The sequence below is a fragment of the Penaeus vannamei genome, chromosome 41, assembly GCF_042767895.1.
Source record: "Penaeus vannamei isolate JL-2024 chromosome 41, ASM4276789v1, whole genome shotgun sequence".
Lineage (NCBI taxonomy): Eukaryota > Metazoa > Arthropoda > Malacostraca > Decapoda > Penaeidae > Penaeus > Penaeus vannamei.
The window spans coordinates 6,650,295-6,667,794 of NC_091589.1; the positions used below are offsets into that span (position 1 = coordinate 6,650,295).

At 37.1% G+C, this 17,500-nt stretch overlaps 5 protein-coding genes and 1 pseudogene across 5 annotated transcripts in view; all 6 read left to right on the forward strand.

Annotated features, from left to right (window-relative positions):
• The window catches only part of LOC138860470 (cuticle protein 7-like), a 1,069-nt gene extending 506 nt beyond the window's left edge, over nucleotides 1–563 (forward strand). The window contains exon 3 of the mRNA XM_070118045.1: nucleotides 189–563. Coding sequence (XP_069974146.1) covers nucleotides 189–461 — 273 coding nt within the window. The 3' untranslated portion in view covers nucleotides 462–563. The remainder of the gene's footprint in view (nucleotides 1–188) is intronic.
• Nucleotides 564–2,753: 2,190 nt separating this feature from the next.
• Nucleotides 2,754–3,961, forward strand: LOC138860471 (larval cuticle protein A2B-like). The gene is made up of 3 exons (XM_070118046.1): nucleotides 2,754–2,766; nucleotides 3,250–3,434; nucleotides 3,597–3,961. The coding sequence occupies exons 1-3, from the start codon at nucleotides 2,754–2,756 to the stop codon at nucleotides 3,867–3,869; spliced, it is 471 nt and encodes a 156-aa protein (XP_069974147.1). The 3' UTR covers nucleotides 3,870–3,961.
• A 1,769-nt stretch (nucleotides 3,962–5,730) lies between these two features.
• Nucleotides 5,731–6,800, forward strand: LOC138860472 (cuticle protein 8-like). The gene is made up of 3 exons (XM_070118047.1): nucleotides 5,731–5,833; nucleotides 6,067–6,197; nucleotides 6,440–6,800. The coding sequence occupies exons 1-3, from the start codon at nucleotides 5,731–5,733 to the stop codon at nucleotides 6,710–6,712; spliced, it is 507 nt and encodes a 168-aa protein (XP_069974148.1). The 3' UTR covers nucleotides 6,713–6,800.
• Nucleotides 6,801–9,887: 3,087 nt separating this feature from the next.
• On the forward strand, nucleotides 9,888–10,895 carry LOC138860473 (cuticle protein 7-like; annotated as a pseudogene).
• Nucleotides 10,896–12,922: 2,027 nt separating this feature from the next.
• LOC138860474 (cuticle protein 7-like) lies at nucleotides 12,923–13,883 on the forward strand. The gene is made up of 3 exons (XM_070118048.1): nucleotides 12,923–12,934; nucleotides 13,178–13,339; nucleotides 13,509–13,883. Exons 1-3 carry the CDS (start codon nucleotides 12,923–12,925, stop codon nucleotides 13,779–13,781), a joined length of 447 nt encoding a protein of 148 aa, XP_069974149.1. The 3' UTR covers nucleotides 13,782–13,883.
• A 2,781-nt stretch (nucleotides 13,884–16,664) lies between these two features.
• The window catches only part of LOC138860475 (cuticle protein 7-like), a 929-nt gene continuing 93 nt past the window's right edge, over nucleotides 16,665–17,500 (forward strand). Inside the window, exons 1-3 of the mRNA XM_070118049.1 lie at nucleotides 16,665–16,676; nucleotides 16,857–16,997; nucleotides 17,227–17,500. The exon at nucleotides 17,227–17,500 is cut by the window's right edge and continues 93 nt beyond it. Coding sequence (XP_069974150.1) covers nucleotides 16,665–16,676; nucleotides 16,857–16,997; nucleotides 17,227–17,499 — 426 coding nt within the window. The 3' untranslated portion in view covers nucleotide 17,500. The remainder of the gene's footprint in view (nucleotides 16,677–16,856; nucleotides 16,998–17,226) is intronic.

Here is a 17,500-nt window from a genome sequence, read left to right on the forward strand (position 1 = left end):
TTGCATCTTATTTTGTCGTACTTTTTCTTTATAACAATTCATGTAACTTGATTCTATGGATTTTAAATTCTTGCTTATTGATGCTAACTGGTATGCAGTCACACGAATCCAATCTTGAATTGAGTCACGGACATTTTGACCAAGTCCATCTTTGTTTACTACACACGAGTTCTTTCTCCTTTCTACAGGTTCTTCCCAAGTACGCCTACAACTACGGCATCTCCGACGACTACGGCGTCAACCTCGGCCACTCGGAGTCCCGCGACGGCTACAAGACCGAGGGCAGCTACACCGTCGACCTCCCCGACGGCCGCAAGCAGACCGTCAAGTACGTGGACAACGGCGACGGTCTCGTAGCTGAGGTCAGCTACGAGGGCGAGGCTCACTACCCCGAGCACACCCCCGCCTACAAGCCCGCTCCCCCCGCCTACGCCCCTCCTCCCCCTGCACTCTATGAATAATATGATTCCATTCTTTGTAAAAACAAAAATCATTCACTCATTGTTCTACATCCTCAAACATGTTTTTTGTTGTTACATCATCGTACCAAAGATAATAAAAATAAGTTGAAATGACAAGTACCATTCTTACCCCAGCTGCCTATTCCACATATATTTCCCGTAATTAGAAATCTCCAGCACATTTGTGCAAGTCTTTATGTAGATATTCAACTGGTCATATTCATGTAGAAACATAAAACATATATGTGAATATATACAAGTATGCAGGCTTTTCAGAAACATCTCTGAAACACTTTGATATTCAAACATGTTTGTCCTTTACGCGAAAATTACTGGAACCTGTTGAAATATTTGTTTAGCTTAATGTAGTGTTACATTTCGACCGACCGCTCAATATATATATCACAAGTCTCAGTTAGGACTTTACATTTTCAATAGTTACGAACCATTTCGTATGTTTCGTGATACCAAATTCATATAAAAAGATTCCCCTTTAGCTGTACATCAAATGAATAATATCTCTATGGTCAAATTTGGAGTTATTAATGGATTACTACATGGTAAGAATTTCCAACGCGTCCGGGCCATATGATGTGGCACTGACTTCCGTGGAATGAATCTTCAAAATCATTTTCTACCGCAAAGATGGAACCTCAAAGAATAAAGAAAATATCAAAGAAAAGGCTGTGTCTTCATTTGCTAATATATCGCAGGCCCTCGACACAAGCACGTGCATCTCCATCAGGATTAACAGTTGACTATGATTCGAACACTGGACAAGGAGCTTCTCGCGATGAATTCGATAAGATTCAGAACTTCAAGAACATATGCTTCCACTTTCCACATGAAGAACGATGGATATATGTTAAAAAATAAAAATAAATAAATAAATAAATAGTTTGTCTGGATTCAAGAAATACATATAAAAGTTTCTAAGGCCTTGCGAATGAGAAGTGATAGGTATGATACTAGTCCAGTACTTAATCCATTTTATTTAAGGCACTAATGCTTTGCTTCTAATCAAGACAGTATATTAAGTTAATGGTTTTCCACTGACTTTTTTATAGGTGAAAAACATTTTTTTTCTCAAAACTCTTTAAGTCGCAATAACTTTCGATGATCTCATATTTGTATATATGTATTTATGTATGTATGTGTATGTATATATTCATAAATCTATTTGTGGCACTACATATGTATATATCAATATGTAATATATATATATATATGTGTGTGTGTGTGTGTGTGTGTGTGTGTGTGTGTGTGTGTGTGTGTGTGTGTGTGTGTGTGTGTGTGAATGTGTATGCATATATCAGTATAAATGATACAGGAGTGCAATGTTGCAAGACCTTACCATTATGTTATCAATATAAAATATAGACATTAAATCGTCTCCAATTTCATTTACATTGAAAGACAAAACACAGTATACAAAGGAGCCATAAACAAGGCCGACCATAGATATTCTTTGCAAAATACACAGAAATGAACTCACAGGTACAATCAATATAACATTTTCTTCCCGCTGTTCAATGTGGGACAGGATTCAGTTAAGTGAACTTGAATGTAGCACCAATACACCCTTGATTTTTTTATTATTATTATTTTTATTATTATTATTATTATTATTATTATTTATTATTATTGTTTTTTTATTTATTTTTTAATCTATTATTATTATTATTATAATTCCTAGGTCAACTCGTATGTTCTTTGAGCAACATGGACCCCCTCTGGTACAGAATTACTACTAATAATGATAAAATGGATCGAGGTGAGTGTAGAAGGACTGCTATGCATATTGGTGATAGTAATGAAAATAACGATAATGATGACGATGAGGAGATTGATAAGGATAAATATAATAATGATATTGACAATGATAATAACAGTAAAGACAATAATAATATGATAATTATATTGAAGTGGTTATAACGATGGCGTTTATAGCAAGTCATTGATAATAACAATACAGATAGTGACGATGAGGATAGTGATAATGATAATGATAATAAAGAAATTGACAAAGATAACAATAACAGTAGGAATAATAATAATAATAATAATAATAATATGATAGTGATATTTCAGTGATTATAATAACGTTTATAACAACTTGTCTATTACCTTATTTTTGTTTTCGGTAATACTATTAAGCATTAACCATATTGAAGGCATTGTCATCCTAACTGACATTGTCACAGTTGATATGATCATTGTCGCTTAAATAATTATATTGATTAGAATTGGACTAAAAGTATTGCCTGTAATGGTATTGACTTTGATAATGACATGAATAGTCACAGTATGTTATCGATAATTCTTTATAAAACCTTTGTGTGGACCTTCGCATACGCGTGTTGATGTGTGTAGATATACACATATATAACCGACAAACATACATACACATACATATGATTCTCTTTTACCTCATTTCTCTTTTGAAATGTCCGCGTAATCATGTCCACCAGAGCGAGACTAAAGAGAGAGTTCGGCGTGACTATATAAAGCCTCAGGCCGTAGTCGGCGCCATCATTCCCTCCGCTGCCATGTCCCTCAAGGTAGGCTCGCGGACTAGCTCTCCCGAGGCTGTGAAGTGACTCGTTATATGAACAAAAGAGAGAAATAGTGAAAATGAAGAGCGCTGTCTATTTTGTATGAGTGTCAAGTACATTGTCCAATATGAGGGATCTGAAAATACATTTTGTAATAGATAAAAACAATATAAGTGAATTTAGAGCTTGTAACTGTGATTGTTTGTGAATATTCAGATGAATTTGAAAAACAGAATTAATTTCTCTTGATTTCCAGATCGCTGTCATCGCTTGCCTGGCTGTTGTGGCCATAGCTGATAAGGCCCCCCATCCCCCTCCTCCCGCCCCCTACCATCCCCCACCTGCCCCCTACCACCCACCCCCTGCCCCCTACCACCCTCCACCACCGGCCTACCACAGCGAACCACATTACCCTGATGTAAGTGTATTATCGTGTTCCTCTTTTTTTAACTGCATTTCACTACGAATAATTTCGCTAACTGGTACTTAATTCTATAACTAATCTTGAATTGAGTCACGGACATTTTGACCAAGTCCATCTTTGTTTACTACACTCACGAGTTCTTTCTCCTTTCTACAGGTTCCTCCCAAGTACGCCTACAACTACGGCATCTCCGACGACTACGGCGTCAACCTCGGCCACTCGGAGTCCCGCGACGGCTACAAGACCGAGGGCAGCTACACCGTCGACCTCCCCGACGGCCGCAAGCAGACCGTCAAGTACGTGGACAACGGCGACGGTCTCGTAGCTGAGGTCAGCTACGAGGGCGAGGCTCAGTACCCCGAGCACACCCCCGCCTACAAGCCCGCTCCCCCCGCCTACGCCCCTCCTCCCCCTGCGCCCTATGAATAATAGGATTCCATTCTTTGTAAAAACAAAAATCATTCACTCACTCTTCCTCATTAAACTTGTTTTTTGTTGTTACATCATTCCACCAAAGATAATAAATAAGTTGAAATGACAAGGACCATTTTCTTCCGGTGTTACCTGTCCCAAATATATTCCTGCAGTACATTTAGTGACAGCATTTCCGCTGATCTAGTTTTACCATTTTGTGGTCCATGGCCAGAGGAGGGCCACGGGGTACTTTCTGGGGGGGGGGGGGCGGGGGCATGGAGCAGTGAGAAAAAGGTTGACGTCAAATGAAACATTTTTTTTTTTTCTCCCCTACAGTACATATAAAATGACTACTTTCCTGAGAGTGTTCTTTTCCTGTAGCTATTGACACCATTATACTATCCATAGCCAGGAGTAACTGAATCTGAAAAGATGAGCCAGCCACTGAACGGGGCAATGGAGATCATTATATATTGGTTGGAGACAAAGAATGAAAAAGGATAGGCATCACTGATGCCTATGTTAAACGCGACATATGTAAGTGGATGCATATAGCATAATATTTATGTACGAATATAAAAGTTTTTTTAATACGATCTCTGAAACGCTTTGATACATTATCAAATATGTTTGTCCTTCAAGCGAACATTGTTAGAACATACTGAAACCTTTTCCGACTTATGTCTTTAGCTTGAAATGTAATACACCAATAAGACCGCGATACAATAGTGACGAATCGTATCGTATATATGATCATACATACATACATATATATATGTGTGTGTGTGTGTGTGTGTGTGTGTGTGTGTGTGTGTGTGTGTGTGTGTGTGTATGTGTAGAAAGGTATGAATGAGAATGCATATCTTCACAATACAAGAAATGTATTTGACCGGTTTTGAATATATCTTCGTCAGAAATATATGTTGTGAAGATATTCATTCTCATTTATACTTTTCTGCATTTGTCAACATGATTACGTCTCTCTCTCTCTCTCTCTTTCTCTCTCTCTCTCTCTCTCTCTCTCTCTCTCTCTCTATATATATATATATATATATATATATATATATGTCTGTATATATATATATATATATATATATATATATATATATATATATATATATAATGTATAAGGTACCAAGAAAGAAAGCCCAGCCATGGCTAGCCATCTCGGTTTACTGAACTCAGAAGTATAATTTCTACATCATTTTCTTCCCGCTGCTTAATATGTGAGAGGATTCAATTGCGTGAATTTGATCGTTAAAATCATGTCAGTACTTTTATTTATTTAATCTCTTTTAAGTTACGTGGACCTTCCCTGGTATGGTAATACTGATTGTAATGATAAATATGATCATGGTGACAGTCGTAGTACTGATAATATATGATAATAATGACAATGATGATGGCGATGAGGATGATAGCAGTGGCAATTATGATAATGATAATAATAATAATAATAAATCAGAACAACAGCACTAATGATAACATAAACAGCAAAACTTCCACTACTGATAATAAGGATGAGGATGATAATAATGGCAATTGAAAAATTTTAATAACAAGAAGAATAAGGATATTAACAATGGGAAATATAACGATAATAATGATAGTAGTAATACGATAATGTTAAAAGTAGTAGTAATGATATTGATAAGTATAATAACATAAATGACAACAAGAAATGACTTAACAATGGTTAAAGGGATAACCATATACAGGAATAAGAATCTTTTTTTTTTCGAGAATACCATTTGGATTTTCATGGGAATCATTGTTATTAATATATAAATTATACATATATCCATATCATACATATCATAACCGTGCATACATACATACACATACATTTATTTCAGTTTGAAATATCCATGTAACCATGTCCACCAGAGCGAGACAAAAGAGAGTTCGGCGTGACTATATAAACCCCGAGCTGGTCGTCGGCGCCATCATTCCCTCCGCCGCCATGTCCCTCAAGGTAGGCTCGCGGACTAGCTCTCCCGAGGCTGTGAAGTGACTCGTTATTGGAACAAAAGAGAGAAATAGTGAAAATGAAGAGCGCTGTCTATTTTGTATGAGTGTCAAGTATATTGTCCAATATGATGGATTTGAAAATGCATTTTGTAGTAGATAAAACAATGTAATTGAATTTGGAGCTTGTAACTGTGATTGTGAATATTCAGATGAATTAAAAAAAAAAAAAAAAAAAAAACAGGATTAATTTCTCTTGATTTCCAGATCGCTGTCATCGCTTGCCTGGCTGTTGTGGCCATAGCTGATAAGGCCCCCCATCCCCCTCCTCCTGCCCCCTACCACCCCCCACCTGCCCCCTACCACCCCCCACCTGCCCCCTACCAGCCCCCACCTGCCCCCTACCACCCTCCACCACCGGCCTACCACCACGAACCACATTACCCTGATGTAAGTGTAATATCCTGTCTCTATTCTCTTTAATGAACTGTATTTCACTAACAATAATTTAACTGGTACGTAATTCTATAAATCCAATCTTGAATTGAGAGTCCCGGACATTTTGACCAAGTCGATCTTTGTTTACTACACTCACAAGTTCTTTCTCCTTTCTGCAGGTTCCTCCCAAGTACGCCTACAACTACGGCATCTCCGACGACTACGGCGTCAACCTCGGCCACTCGGAGTCCCGCGACGGCTACAAGACCGAGGGCAGCTACACCGTCGACCTCCCCGACGGCCGCAAGCAGACCGTCAAGTACGTGGACAACGGCGACGGTCTCGTAGCTGAGGTCAGCTACGAGGGCGAGGCTCAGTACCCCGAGCACACCCCCGCCTACAAGCCCGCTCCCCCCGCCTACGCCCATCCTCCCCCTGCACCCTATGAATGAATAATAGGTTTCCATTCTTTGTAAAAACAAAAATCATTCACTCACTCTTCTTCATCAAACATGTTTTTTGTTGTTACATCATTCCACCAAAGATAATAAAGATAAATTGAAATGACAAGGATCATTCTTACCCCAGTGTTACCTATTCCAAATATATTTCCCGTAATTAAAAGTTGCAACATAGTAGTGTATGTATTTGTGTAGACATTCAAATGCTTATAGGTATGTAGATACAGCATATAACATAACATGTATATAAATATATATACCGGTTTTCTTAGTAACATTTCTGAAACACTTTGATACATATTCAAACATATTTGTTCTTTACGCGAAAAGTATTTGAACCTGTTGAAATATTTTGTTTTGTTTTGCATGTAGTGTATTGGAGAGTAGCCAAGTACTTTTTCCATTTTGTTTGAACTTCTATAATATTTTGTTTCTGATCACAGCCATACTGCGATTTGAAATAGGTTAAAGGTATACTATTGACTTTTTATGTGAAAGGAAGTAAAATAGCTTTTCGGAGAATAGTCATATACCTTTTCCATTTCATTTGGAGCTTCTATAATGTTTTGTCCTTAATTTTAATTTTATTGTTGACTTTATGTGAAGAAAAGCATTTTTTTCAGTGTTCATTAGATTTTTTTTTTGACAAAACCGTGATGTGTTGCGACCAAGAACCAATTTCAAACAATGCATTAGTGTTTGTAGTTTCGGGACGCATATGTAAATGCATATATATAAGTAGGTAGGAATGTATATACATATATATTGCAGAGCGACAAGGGCGGGCAGTGCCACTTTCCTATGTGTGTGTGCATATGTACATGCATATATATGTATATATATTTTATACATATACATATATATGCATATATGTATATGTATATACATATATATGTACATATATATATATATATGTATATACATATATATGTATATATCTATATGTATATACATATATATGTACATACATATATATATGTATATACATATATATCTATATACATACATATATATACATATATGTATGTATGTATGTATGTATATACATATTTATATATATGTATATATATATATATATATATGCGTATGTATATAAAAGCATAGATTTATATATGTGTATGTATATATACGTGTGTGTGTGTTTGTGTATGCATGTGTATATACATAAGCATATATTTATATGTGTATATATACATATATATATACGCATATGTTTATACAAACATACTTATATATGTGTATATATACATACATACATACATACATATACACGCACAAAGATACACACTAAAACGACAAAAATATAGGCATTAACTTTTCTCTAACTTCTTTTATAATAGAATAGAAACGCAATTTACAAAAGGCTCTAAACAAAGCCAGCAAAAGCCAGGCCTCGCGAATTACACTGAACGGAGGTCAAGGTACAATTACAGTACTTCCTTCCCATTGTCCTGCATGAGAGAGGATTCAATTAAGTGAACTTGATTATAACATCATTACGCTTTTGAATTATTAAAGATTATGTTCTTATGTTCTTTGAGTAACTTGAACCTTTTTTGGTTAATTAATACTGAAAATAATAAATATAATCATGGACTTTGTAGAATACTATCTATAGTTACACTAATAATGATAATTATGATAATGATGGAAATAATAACAAAGATAACAAAAGTAACATCAGCAAAGGCAACAACAGTGATCATAGTGATAAGACTCATCGCAATTATCAATTAACAGTATCTTTAATTGCATGAATACTACCTACATCACCATGGGTATCGTTCTTATTGATACTGAGGTGTTGTAACCCTCACTTGCATTATTGCCATTAATATCATAAATGTCACTTTTATTACGATACTGATAAGAATGAGACTAACAGTATTACCATTAATGACAATCAATATTGTAATGATATATATAGCCGTTGTGACTTACTGTTAATTCTGTATACAACCTTTGCGTAGACATACACACGTATGTGTTTATGTATGTGTACACACATATATGTGTGCATGTATGTATATACACACAAATGCAGTAACTATGTGCAAAAGTCTGTTCGCTTCAGAGTTTCATTAATCATATAAAATCATCATATACGAAAACTGATCTAATATCTTAAAAAGTTATATTACATTTTCTCGCGTTCACACTTGAAACTTCAAAGTCCTCAAGAGCGAGATTGGCTAAAAAACGAAAACAGAACCAGCTGTCTGATTTGGGGATTGGCTAATCAGATGGCTAATAAGATATCAAAGTATCATTTATGTTGTTTGCCTTTCGCATCACAGGCGGCTGGCTGTAAACCTTCTGAGACCGACAAAAACGTGCTTTTAGACGAATATGTGATGAGGCTTAGAAAAAAGTGCATTATAGGTTTCACAGAAATCATACATGCGCTAATTAACATTTTTATTTTATTATTATTATTTTTTTAGGTTACTGATAATGGCATTATTTGCACACACATGCATAAACATGTACGCAAGCATGTGAGTGCGCATACCGATGATGTCTCTTCGTTTTGTTTATTTCTCACTAAATCGTGTCAGGCTATCTTCCCTGTTTCTCTCTCTCTCTCTCTCTCTCTCTCTCTCTTTCTCTCTCTCTCTCTCTCTCTCTCTCTCTCATTCAATTCTCTACGATATATATCATAATTTAGGTAATACACATGTAGGCACACAAACACAATCACATATATATGTATATGAGAAAGACTAATAGACTGTCAGACAGACAGATAAATAAAGGGAGAGCGAGCAGACAAATACACGAAGGTACAGATACTGTAGTTTTACTCGTACATGTATAAAATATGTGTATATTTCTCCTTCACCTTATTTCGCCCTTGAAATATTCATGTAATCATATCCACCAGAGCGAGGCGAGAGAGAGAGAGAGAGAGAGAGAGAGAGAGAGAGAGAGAGAGAGAGAGAGAGAGAGAGAGAGAGAGAGAGAGAGACAGAGAGAAAAAAAAGAGAAAGAGAGAGAGAGAGAGAGAGAGAGAGAGAGAGAGAGAGAGAGGAAGAGAGAGAGAGAGAGAGAGAGAGAGAGAGAGAGAGAGAGAGAGAGAGAGAGAGAGAGAGAGAGAGAGAGAGAGAGTCCGGCGCGAGTATAAAAGCCCGAGCTGGTCGTCGGCGCCATCATTCCCTCCGCCGCCATGTCCCTCAAGGTAGGCTCGCGGACTAGCTCTCCCGAGGCTGTGAAGTGACTCGTAATGTGAAGGAAAATAGTGAACAAAAACACTAGATTAGATTAGATCATCAAATGACAAAGAAGCAAATATATAAAGGTCTTTCTGTAGCATCGAGTAAAATTATTTGTAACCACATGGGTTGATTTCTAATTTCCAGATCGCCGTCATCGCTTGCCTGGCTGTCGTGGCCGTAGCTGATAAGGCCCCCCACCCCCCTTCCCCCGCCCCCTACCACCCCCCCACCTGCCCCCTACCATCCTCCACCACCGGCCTACCACAGTGAACCACATTACCCTGATGTAAGTGTGATATCCTGGTTCTCTTCTATTTTTGAATTGCATTTCATTCAGAATAATTAAATTGTCTCTGGTTTTATTGTCATGGATAGATTACATGACAAACGAATTTCGTTCCATTGCATTTTATTTAGTTGGACTTTTTCAATGCAAGCATTCATATGCATTATTTATATGGATTATATTTGCACGACTTGAAATTCTTACTTATTGATGCTAACTGGTACAAAATTATGTAAGTCCATTCTTGAAATGAGACTTGACAGACAATTTGACCAAGTCCATCTTTGTTTACTACACTCACGAGTTCTTTTGCCTTTCTGCAGGTTCCTCCCAAGTACGCCTACAACTACGGCATCTCCGACGACTACGGCGTCAACCTCGGCCACTCGGAGTCCCGCGACGGCTACAAGACCGAGGGCAGCTACACCGTGGACCTCCCCGACGGCCGCAAGCAGACCGTCAAGTACGTGGACAACGGCGACGGTCTCGTAGCTGAGGTCAGCTACGAGGGCGAGGCTCAGTACCCCGAGCACACCCCCGCCTACAAGCCCGCTCCCCCCGCCTACGCCCCTCCTCCTCCTGCGCCCTATGAATGAATAATAGGATTCCATTCTTTGTAAAAACAAAAATCATTCACTCATTGTTCTACATCCTCAAACATGTTTTTTGTTGTTACATCATCGTACCAAAGATAATAAAAATAAGTTGAAATGACAAGTACCATTCTTACCCCAGTTACCTATTCCACATATATTTTCCGTAATTAAAAATCTCCAGCACATTTGTGCAAGTCTTTATGTAGATATTCAACTGGTCATATTCATGTAGAAACATAAATCATACACATATATGTGAATATATACAAATATACAGGCTTTTCAGAAACATCTCTGAAACACTTTGATATTCAAACATGTTTGTCCTTTACGCGAAAATTACTGGAACCTGGAAATAATTGTTTAGCTTAATGTAGTGTTACATTTCGGCCAACCGCTCAATATATATCACACAAGTCTCAGTTAGGACTTTGCATTTTCAATAGTTACGAACCATTTCGTATGTTTCGTGATACCAAATTCATATAAAAAGACTCCTCTTTAGCTGTACATCAAATTAATAATATCTCTATGGTCAAATTTGGAGTTATGAATGGATTTCTACGTGGTAAGAATTTCCAACGCGTCCGGGCCATATGATGTGGCACTGACTTTCGTGGAATGAATCTTCAAAATCATTTTCTACCGCAAAGATGGAACCTTACAGAATAAAGAAAATATCAAAGAAAAGGCTGTGTCTTCATTTGCTCATATATCGCAGGCCCTCGACACAAGCACGTGCATCTCCATTAGGATTACATGTTGACTATGATTCGAACACTGGACAAGGAGCTTCTCGCGATGAATTCGATAAGATTCAGAACTTCAAGAACATATGCTTCCACTTTCCACATGAAGAACGATGGATATATGTTTAAAAATAATAACAATAAATAGATAAATAGTTTGCCCGGATTCGAGAAATACATATGAAAGTTTCTAAGGCCTTGCGGATGAGAAGTAATAGCTATGATACTAGTCCAGTACTTAATTCATTTGATTTAAAGCACTAATGCTTTGCTTCCAATCAAGACAGCATATTAAGTTAATGGTTTTCCACTGATTTTTTTATAGGTGAAAAACATTTTTCTCAAAACTCCTTAAGTCGCAATAACTTTCGATGATATCATATTTGTATATATGTATCCATGTATGTATGTGTATGTATATATTCATAAATCTATTTGAGAGCGACTATATTTGTGGTATAATGATATGTATTTATCAATATGTTACAAAAAAAAAGTGTGAATCTATGTGTATGTATATATCAGTATAAATGATAAAGGACCTTACCATTATGTTATCAATATAAAAAATATAGACATTAAATCGTCTCCAATTTCATTTACATATTGGTGATAGTAATGAAAATAACGATAATGATGACAATGAGGAGATTGATAAGGATGAATATAATAATGATATTGACAATGATAATAATAGTAAAAACAATAATAACATGGTAATTATATTAAAGTTGTTATAACGATGGCGTTTATAACAAGTCAATGATAATAACAATACAGATAGTGACGATGAGGATATTGATAATGATAATGATAATAAAGAAATTGACAAAGATAACAATAACAGTAGGAATAATAATAATATTAATAATAATAATATGATAATGATATTACAGTGATTATAATAACTTTTATAACAATTTGTCTATTACCTTATTTTTGTTTTTCGTTAATACTATTAAGCATTAAGCATATTGAAGGCATTGTCATCCTAACTGACATTGCCACAGTTGGTATGATCATTGTCGCTTAAATAATTATATTGATTAGAATTGGGCTAAAAGTATTCCTAGTAATGGTATTGACTTTAATAATGTCATGAATAGTCACAGTATGTTATCGATAATTCTTTATAAAACCTTTGTGTGGACTTTCGCATATGCGTGTTGAAGTGTGTAGGTATACACATATATAACCAACAAACATACATGCACACACATATGATTCTCTTTTACCTCATTTCTCTCTTGAAATGTCCGCGTAATCATGTCCACCAGAGCGAGACAAAAGAGAGAGTTCGGCGTGACTATATAAAGCCTCAGGCCGTAGTCGGCGCCATCATTCCCTCCGCCGCCATGTCCCTCAAGGTAGGCTCGCGGACTAGCTCTCCCGAGGCTGTGAAGTGACTCGTTATTTGAACAAAAGAGAGAAATGGGGAACATGAAGAGCGCTGTCTCTCTCGTATGAGTGTCAAGTATATTGTCCAGTATGAGGGATCTGAAAATACTTGTAATAGATAAAAACAGTTTAAGTGAATTTGGAGCTTGTAACTGTGATTGTGAATATTCAGATGAATTTGAAAAACAAGATTAATTTCTCATGATTTCCAGATCGCTGTCATCGCTTGCTTGGCTGTTGTGGCCATAGCTGATAAGGCCCCTCATCCCCCTCCTCCCGCCCCTTACCACCCTCCTCCTGCCCCCTACCACCCACCACCTGCCCCCTACCACCCTCCACCACCGGCCTACCACAGCGAACCACATTACCCTGATGTAAGTGTAATATCCTGTTCCTCTAACTTTTTTTTAACTGCATTTCACTACGAATAATTTAACTAACTTGTACGTAATTCTATAAATCCAATCTTGAATTGAGTCACGGACATTTTGATCAAGTCCATCTTTGTTTACAACACTCACGAGTTCTTTCTCCTTTCTGTAGGTTCCTCCCAAGTACGCCTACAACTACGGCATCTCCGACGACTACGGCGTCAACCTCGGCCACTCGGAGTCCCGCGACGGCTACAAGACCGAGGGAAGCTACTCCGTCGACCTCCCCGACGGCCGCAAGCAGGTCGTCAAGTACGTGGACAACGGCGACGGTCTCGTAGCTGAGGTCAGCTACGAGGGCGAGGCTCACTACCCCGAGCACACCCCCGCCTACAAGCCCGCTCCCCCCGCCTACGCCCCTCCTCCCCCTGCGTCCTATGAATGAATAATAGGATTCCATTCTTTGTAAAAACAAAAATCATTCACTCACTCTTCATCAAACATGTTTTTTGTTGTTACATCATTCCACCAAAGATAATAAAAATAAGTTGAAATGACAAGGACCATTCTTACCCCATTGTTACCTATTCCAAATATATTTCCCGTAATTAAAAGTTGACAACATAGTAGTGCATGTATTTGTGTAGACATTCAAATGTTTATATGTATGTAGATACAGCATATAACATACATATATGTATATGAATATATATACAGGCTTTCTTAGTAACATTTCTGAAACACTTTCATACATACTCAGGCATGTTTGACCTTTGCGCGAAAATTATTTGAACTTGTTGAAATATTTTTTTGTTTTCCATGCAGTGTATCGGAGAGTAGTCAAGTACTTTTTTCCATTTCATTTGAAGCTTCTATAATGTTTTGTTTCTGATCACATTCATACTGCGATATGAAATAGGTTAAAGGTATACTATTGACTTTTTATGTGAAAGGAAGTAAAATAGCTTTTCGGAGAATAGTCATATACTTTTTCCATTTCATTTGAAGCTTCTGTAATGTTTTATCCTTGATTTTAATTTTATTGTTGACTTTATGTGAAGAAAAGCAATTTTTTTAGTGTTCATTATTTTTTTTTTTCTTTCTTTTTTGACAAAACCGTGATGAGTTGCGACCAAGAACCAATTTCAAACAATGCATTAGTGTTTGTAGTTTCGGGATGCATATGTAAATGCATATATATAAGTAGGTAGGAATGTATATACATATATATTGCAGAGCGACAAGGGCGGGCAGTGCCACTTTCCTGTGTGTGTGTGCATATGTACATGCATATATATGTATATATATTTTATACGTATACATATATATATGCATATATCTATATGTATATACATATATATGTACATACATATATACATATGTATATACATATATATCTATATACATACATATATATATATATATATATGTATGTATGTATGTATGTATATATATAAATATTTATATGTATGTATACATATATATATGCGTATGTATATAAAAGCATAGATTTATATATGTGTATGTATATATACGTGTGTGTGTGTTTGTGTATGCATGTGTATATACATAAGCATATATTTATATGTATATATACATATACATACGCATATGTATATATAAGCATATTCTTATATATGTATATATATGCATACATACATAATACACACACACACACAAAGACACGCACTAAAAAGACAAAAATATAGTCATTAAGTTTTCTCTAACTTCTTTTATAATAGAATAGAAACGCAATTTACAAAAGGCTAAAAACAAAGCCAGCAAAAGCCAGGCCTCGCGAATTACACTGAACGGAGGCCAAGGTACAATTACATGACTTCCTTCCCACTGTCCTGCATGAGAGAGGGTTCAATTAAGTGAACTTGATTATAACATCATTACGCTTTTGAATTATTAAAGATTATGTTCTTATGTTCTTTGACTAACATGGATCTTTTTTGGTTAATTGATACTGAAAATAATAAATATAATCATGTAATTTGTAGAATACTATCTATAGTTACACTAATAATGATAATTATGATAATGATGGAAATAATAACAAAGACAACAACAAAAGTAACATCAGCAAAGGAAACAACAGTGACCATAGTGATAAGACTCATCGCAATTATCAATTAACAATATCTTTAATTGCATGAATACTACCTACATCACCATGGGTATCGTTCTTATTGATACTTGGGTATTGTAACCCTCACTTGCATTATTTCCATTAATATCATAAATGTCACTTTTATTACGATACTGATGAGAATGAGACTAACAGTATTACCATTAATGACAATCAACATAGTAATGATATATATATAGCCGTTTTGACTTACTGTTAATTCTGTATACATCCTTTGCGTAAACATACACACATATGTGTTTATGTATGTGTAAATTTGTATGTGTACACACACATGTGTGTGTGTGTGTATATATACATAAATGCAGTAACTATGGACAACCCGTACGATTCAAAGTCCTCAAGAGCGAGATTGGCAAAAAAACGAAGACACAGAACCAGCTGTCTGATTTGGGGATTGGCTAATCAGATGGCTAATAAGATATCAAAGTATCATTTATGTTTGTCTGTCTTTCGCATCACAGGCGGCTGGTTTTAAAACTTGTGAGACCGACAAAAACGTGGTTTTAGATGAATATGTGATGAGGCTTAAAAAAAAGTGCATTATAGGGTTTCACAGAAATAATGTAACATGTGCTGATTAACAATGATTTTTGATTCTAGGTTATTAATAATAGCATCACACACACGCATGTACATGCACGCAAGCATGTGAGTGCGTATACCGATGATGTCTCTTCGTTTTATTTATTTCTCACTATATCGTGTTAGGCTATCTCCCCTGTTTCTCTCTCCCTCTCTCTCTCTCTCTCTCTCTCTCTCTCTCTCTCTCTCTCTTTCTGCCTGTCTCTCTCTCATTCAACTCTCTACTATATATATCATAATTTACGTAATACACATATAGACACACACAAACACAAACACATATATATGTATATAGACAGTCAGACAGACAGATAAATAGAGAGCGAGCAGACAAATAGACGAAGGTACAAATACTATAGTTTTACTCGTACATGTATAAAATATGTGTATATTTCTCCTTCACCTTATTTCGCCCTTGAAATATTCATGTAATCATATCCACCAGAGCGAGGCGAGAGAGAGAGAGAGAGAGAGAGAGAGAGAGAGCAAGAGAGAGAGAGAAAGAGAGAAAGAGAATGAGAGAGAGAGAGTCCGGGGCGAGTATAAAAGCCCGAGCTGGTCGTCGGCGCCATCATTCCCTCCGCCGCCATGTCCCTCAAGGTAGGCTCGCGGACTAGCTCTCCCGAGGATGTGAAGTGACTCGTAATGTGAAGGAAAATTGTGACCAAAACACTAGATTAGATTAGATCGTCAAATGACAAAGAGGCAAATATATAAAGGTCTTTTTTGTAGTATCGATTAAATTATTTGTAACCACATGGGTAAATTTCTAATTTCCAGATCGCCGTCATCGCTTGCCTGGCTGTCGTGGCCATAGCTGATAAGGCCCCCCACCCCCCTCCCCCCGCCCCCTACCATCCCCCACCTGCCCCCTACCACCCTCCACCACCGGCCTACCACAGCGAACCACATTACCCTGATGTGAGTATGCCTGCTATACCCTGGTCCTCTTTTGTGTGTGTGTGTGTGTGTGTAATTTATTTCCTTGCGAATAATAGTCAGCAGATATTTTGTCGCTGTGGGGACTTTGTATGAAAAAAGACGGTTTTGATTTTATCTTGTTCTATCGCTTCAACGAAATAAAGAGGAAAACTTTCCTATTTTGCAATCCTTATATACCTTATTCAAGGCACATCTTCCCACTAAACAGGTTCCTCCCAAGTACGCCTACAACTACGGCATCTCCGACGACTACGGCGTCAACCTCGGCCACTCGGAGTCCCGCGACGGCTACAAGACCGAGGGCAGCTACACCGTCGACCTCCCCGACGGCCGCAAGCAGACCGTCAAGTACGTGGACAACGGCGACGGTCTCGTAGCTGAGGTCAGCTACGAGGGCGAGGCTCACTACCCCGAGCACACCCCCGCCTACAAGCCCGCTCCCCCCGCCTACGCCCATCCTCCCCCTGCACCCTATGAATGAA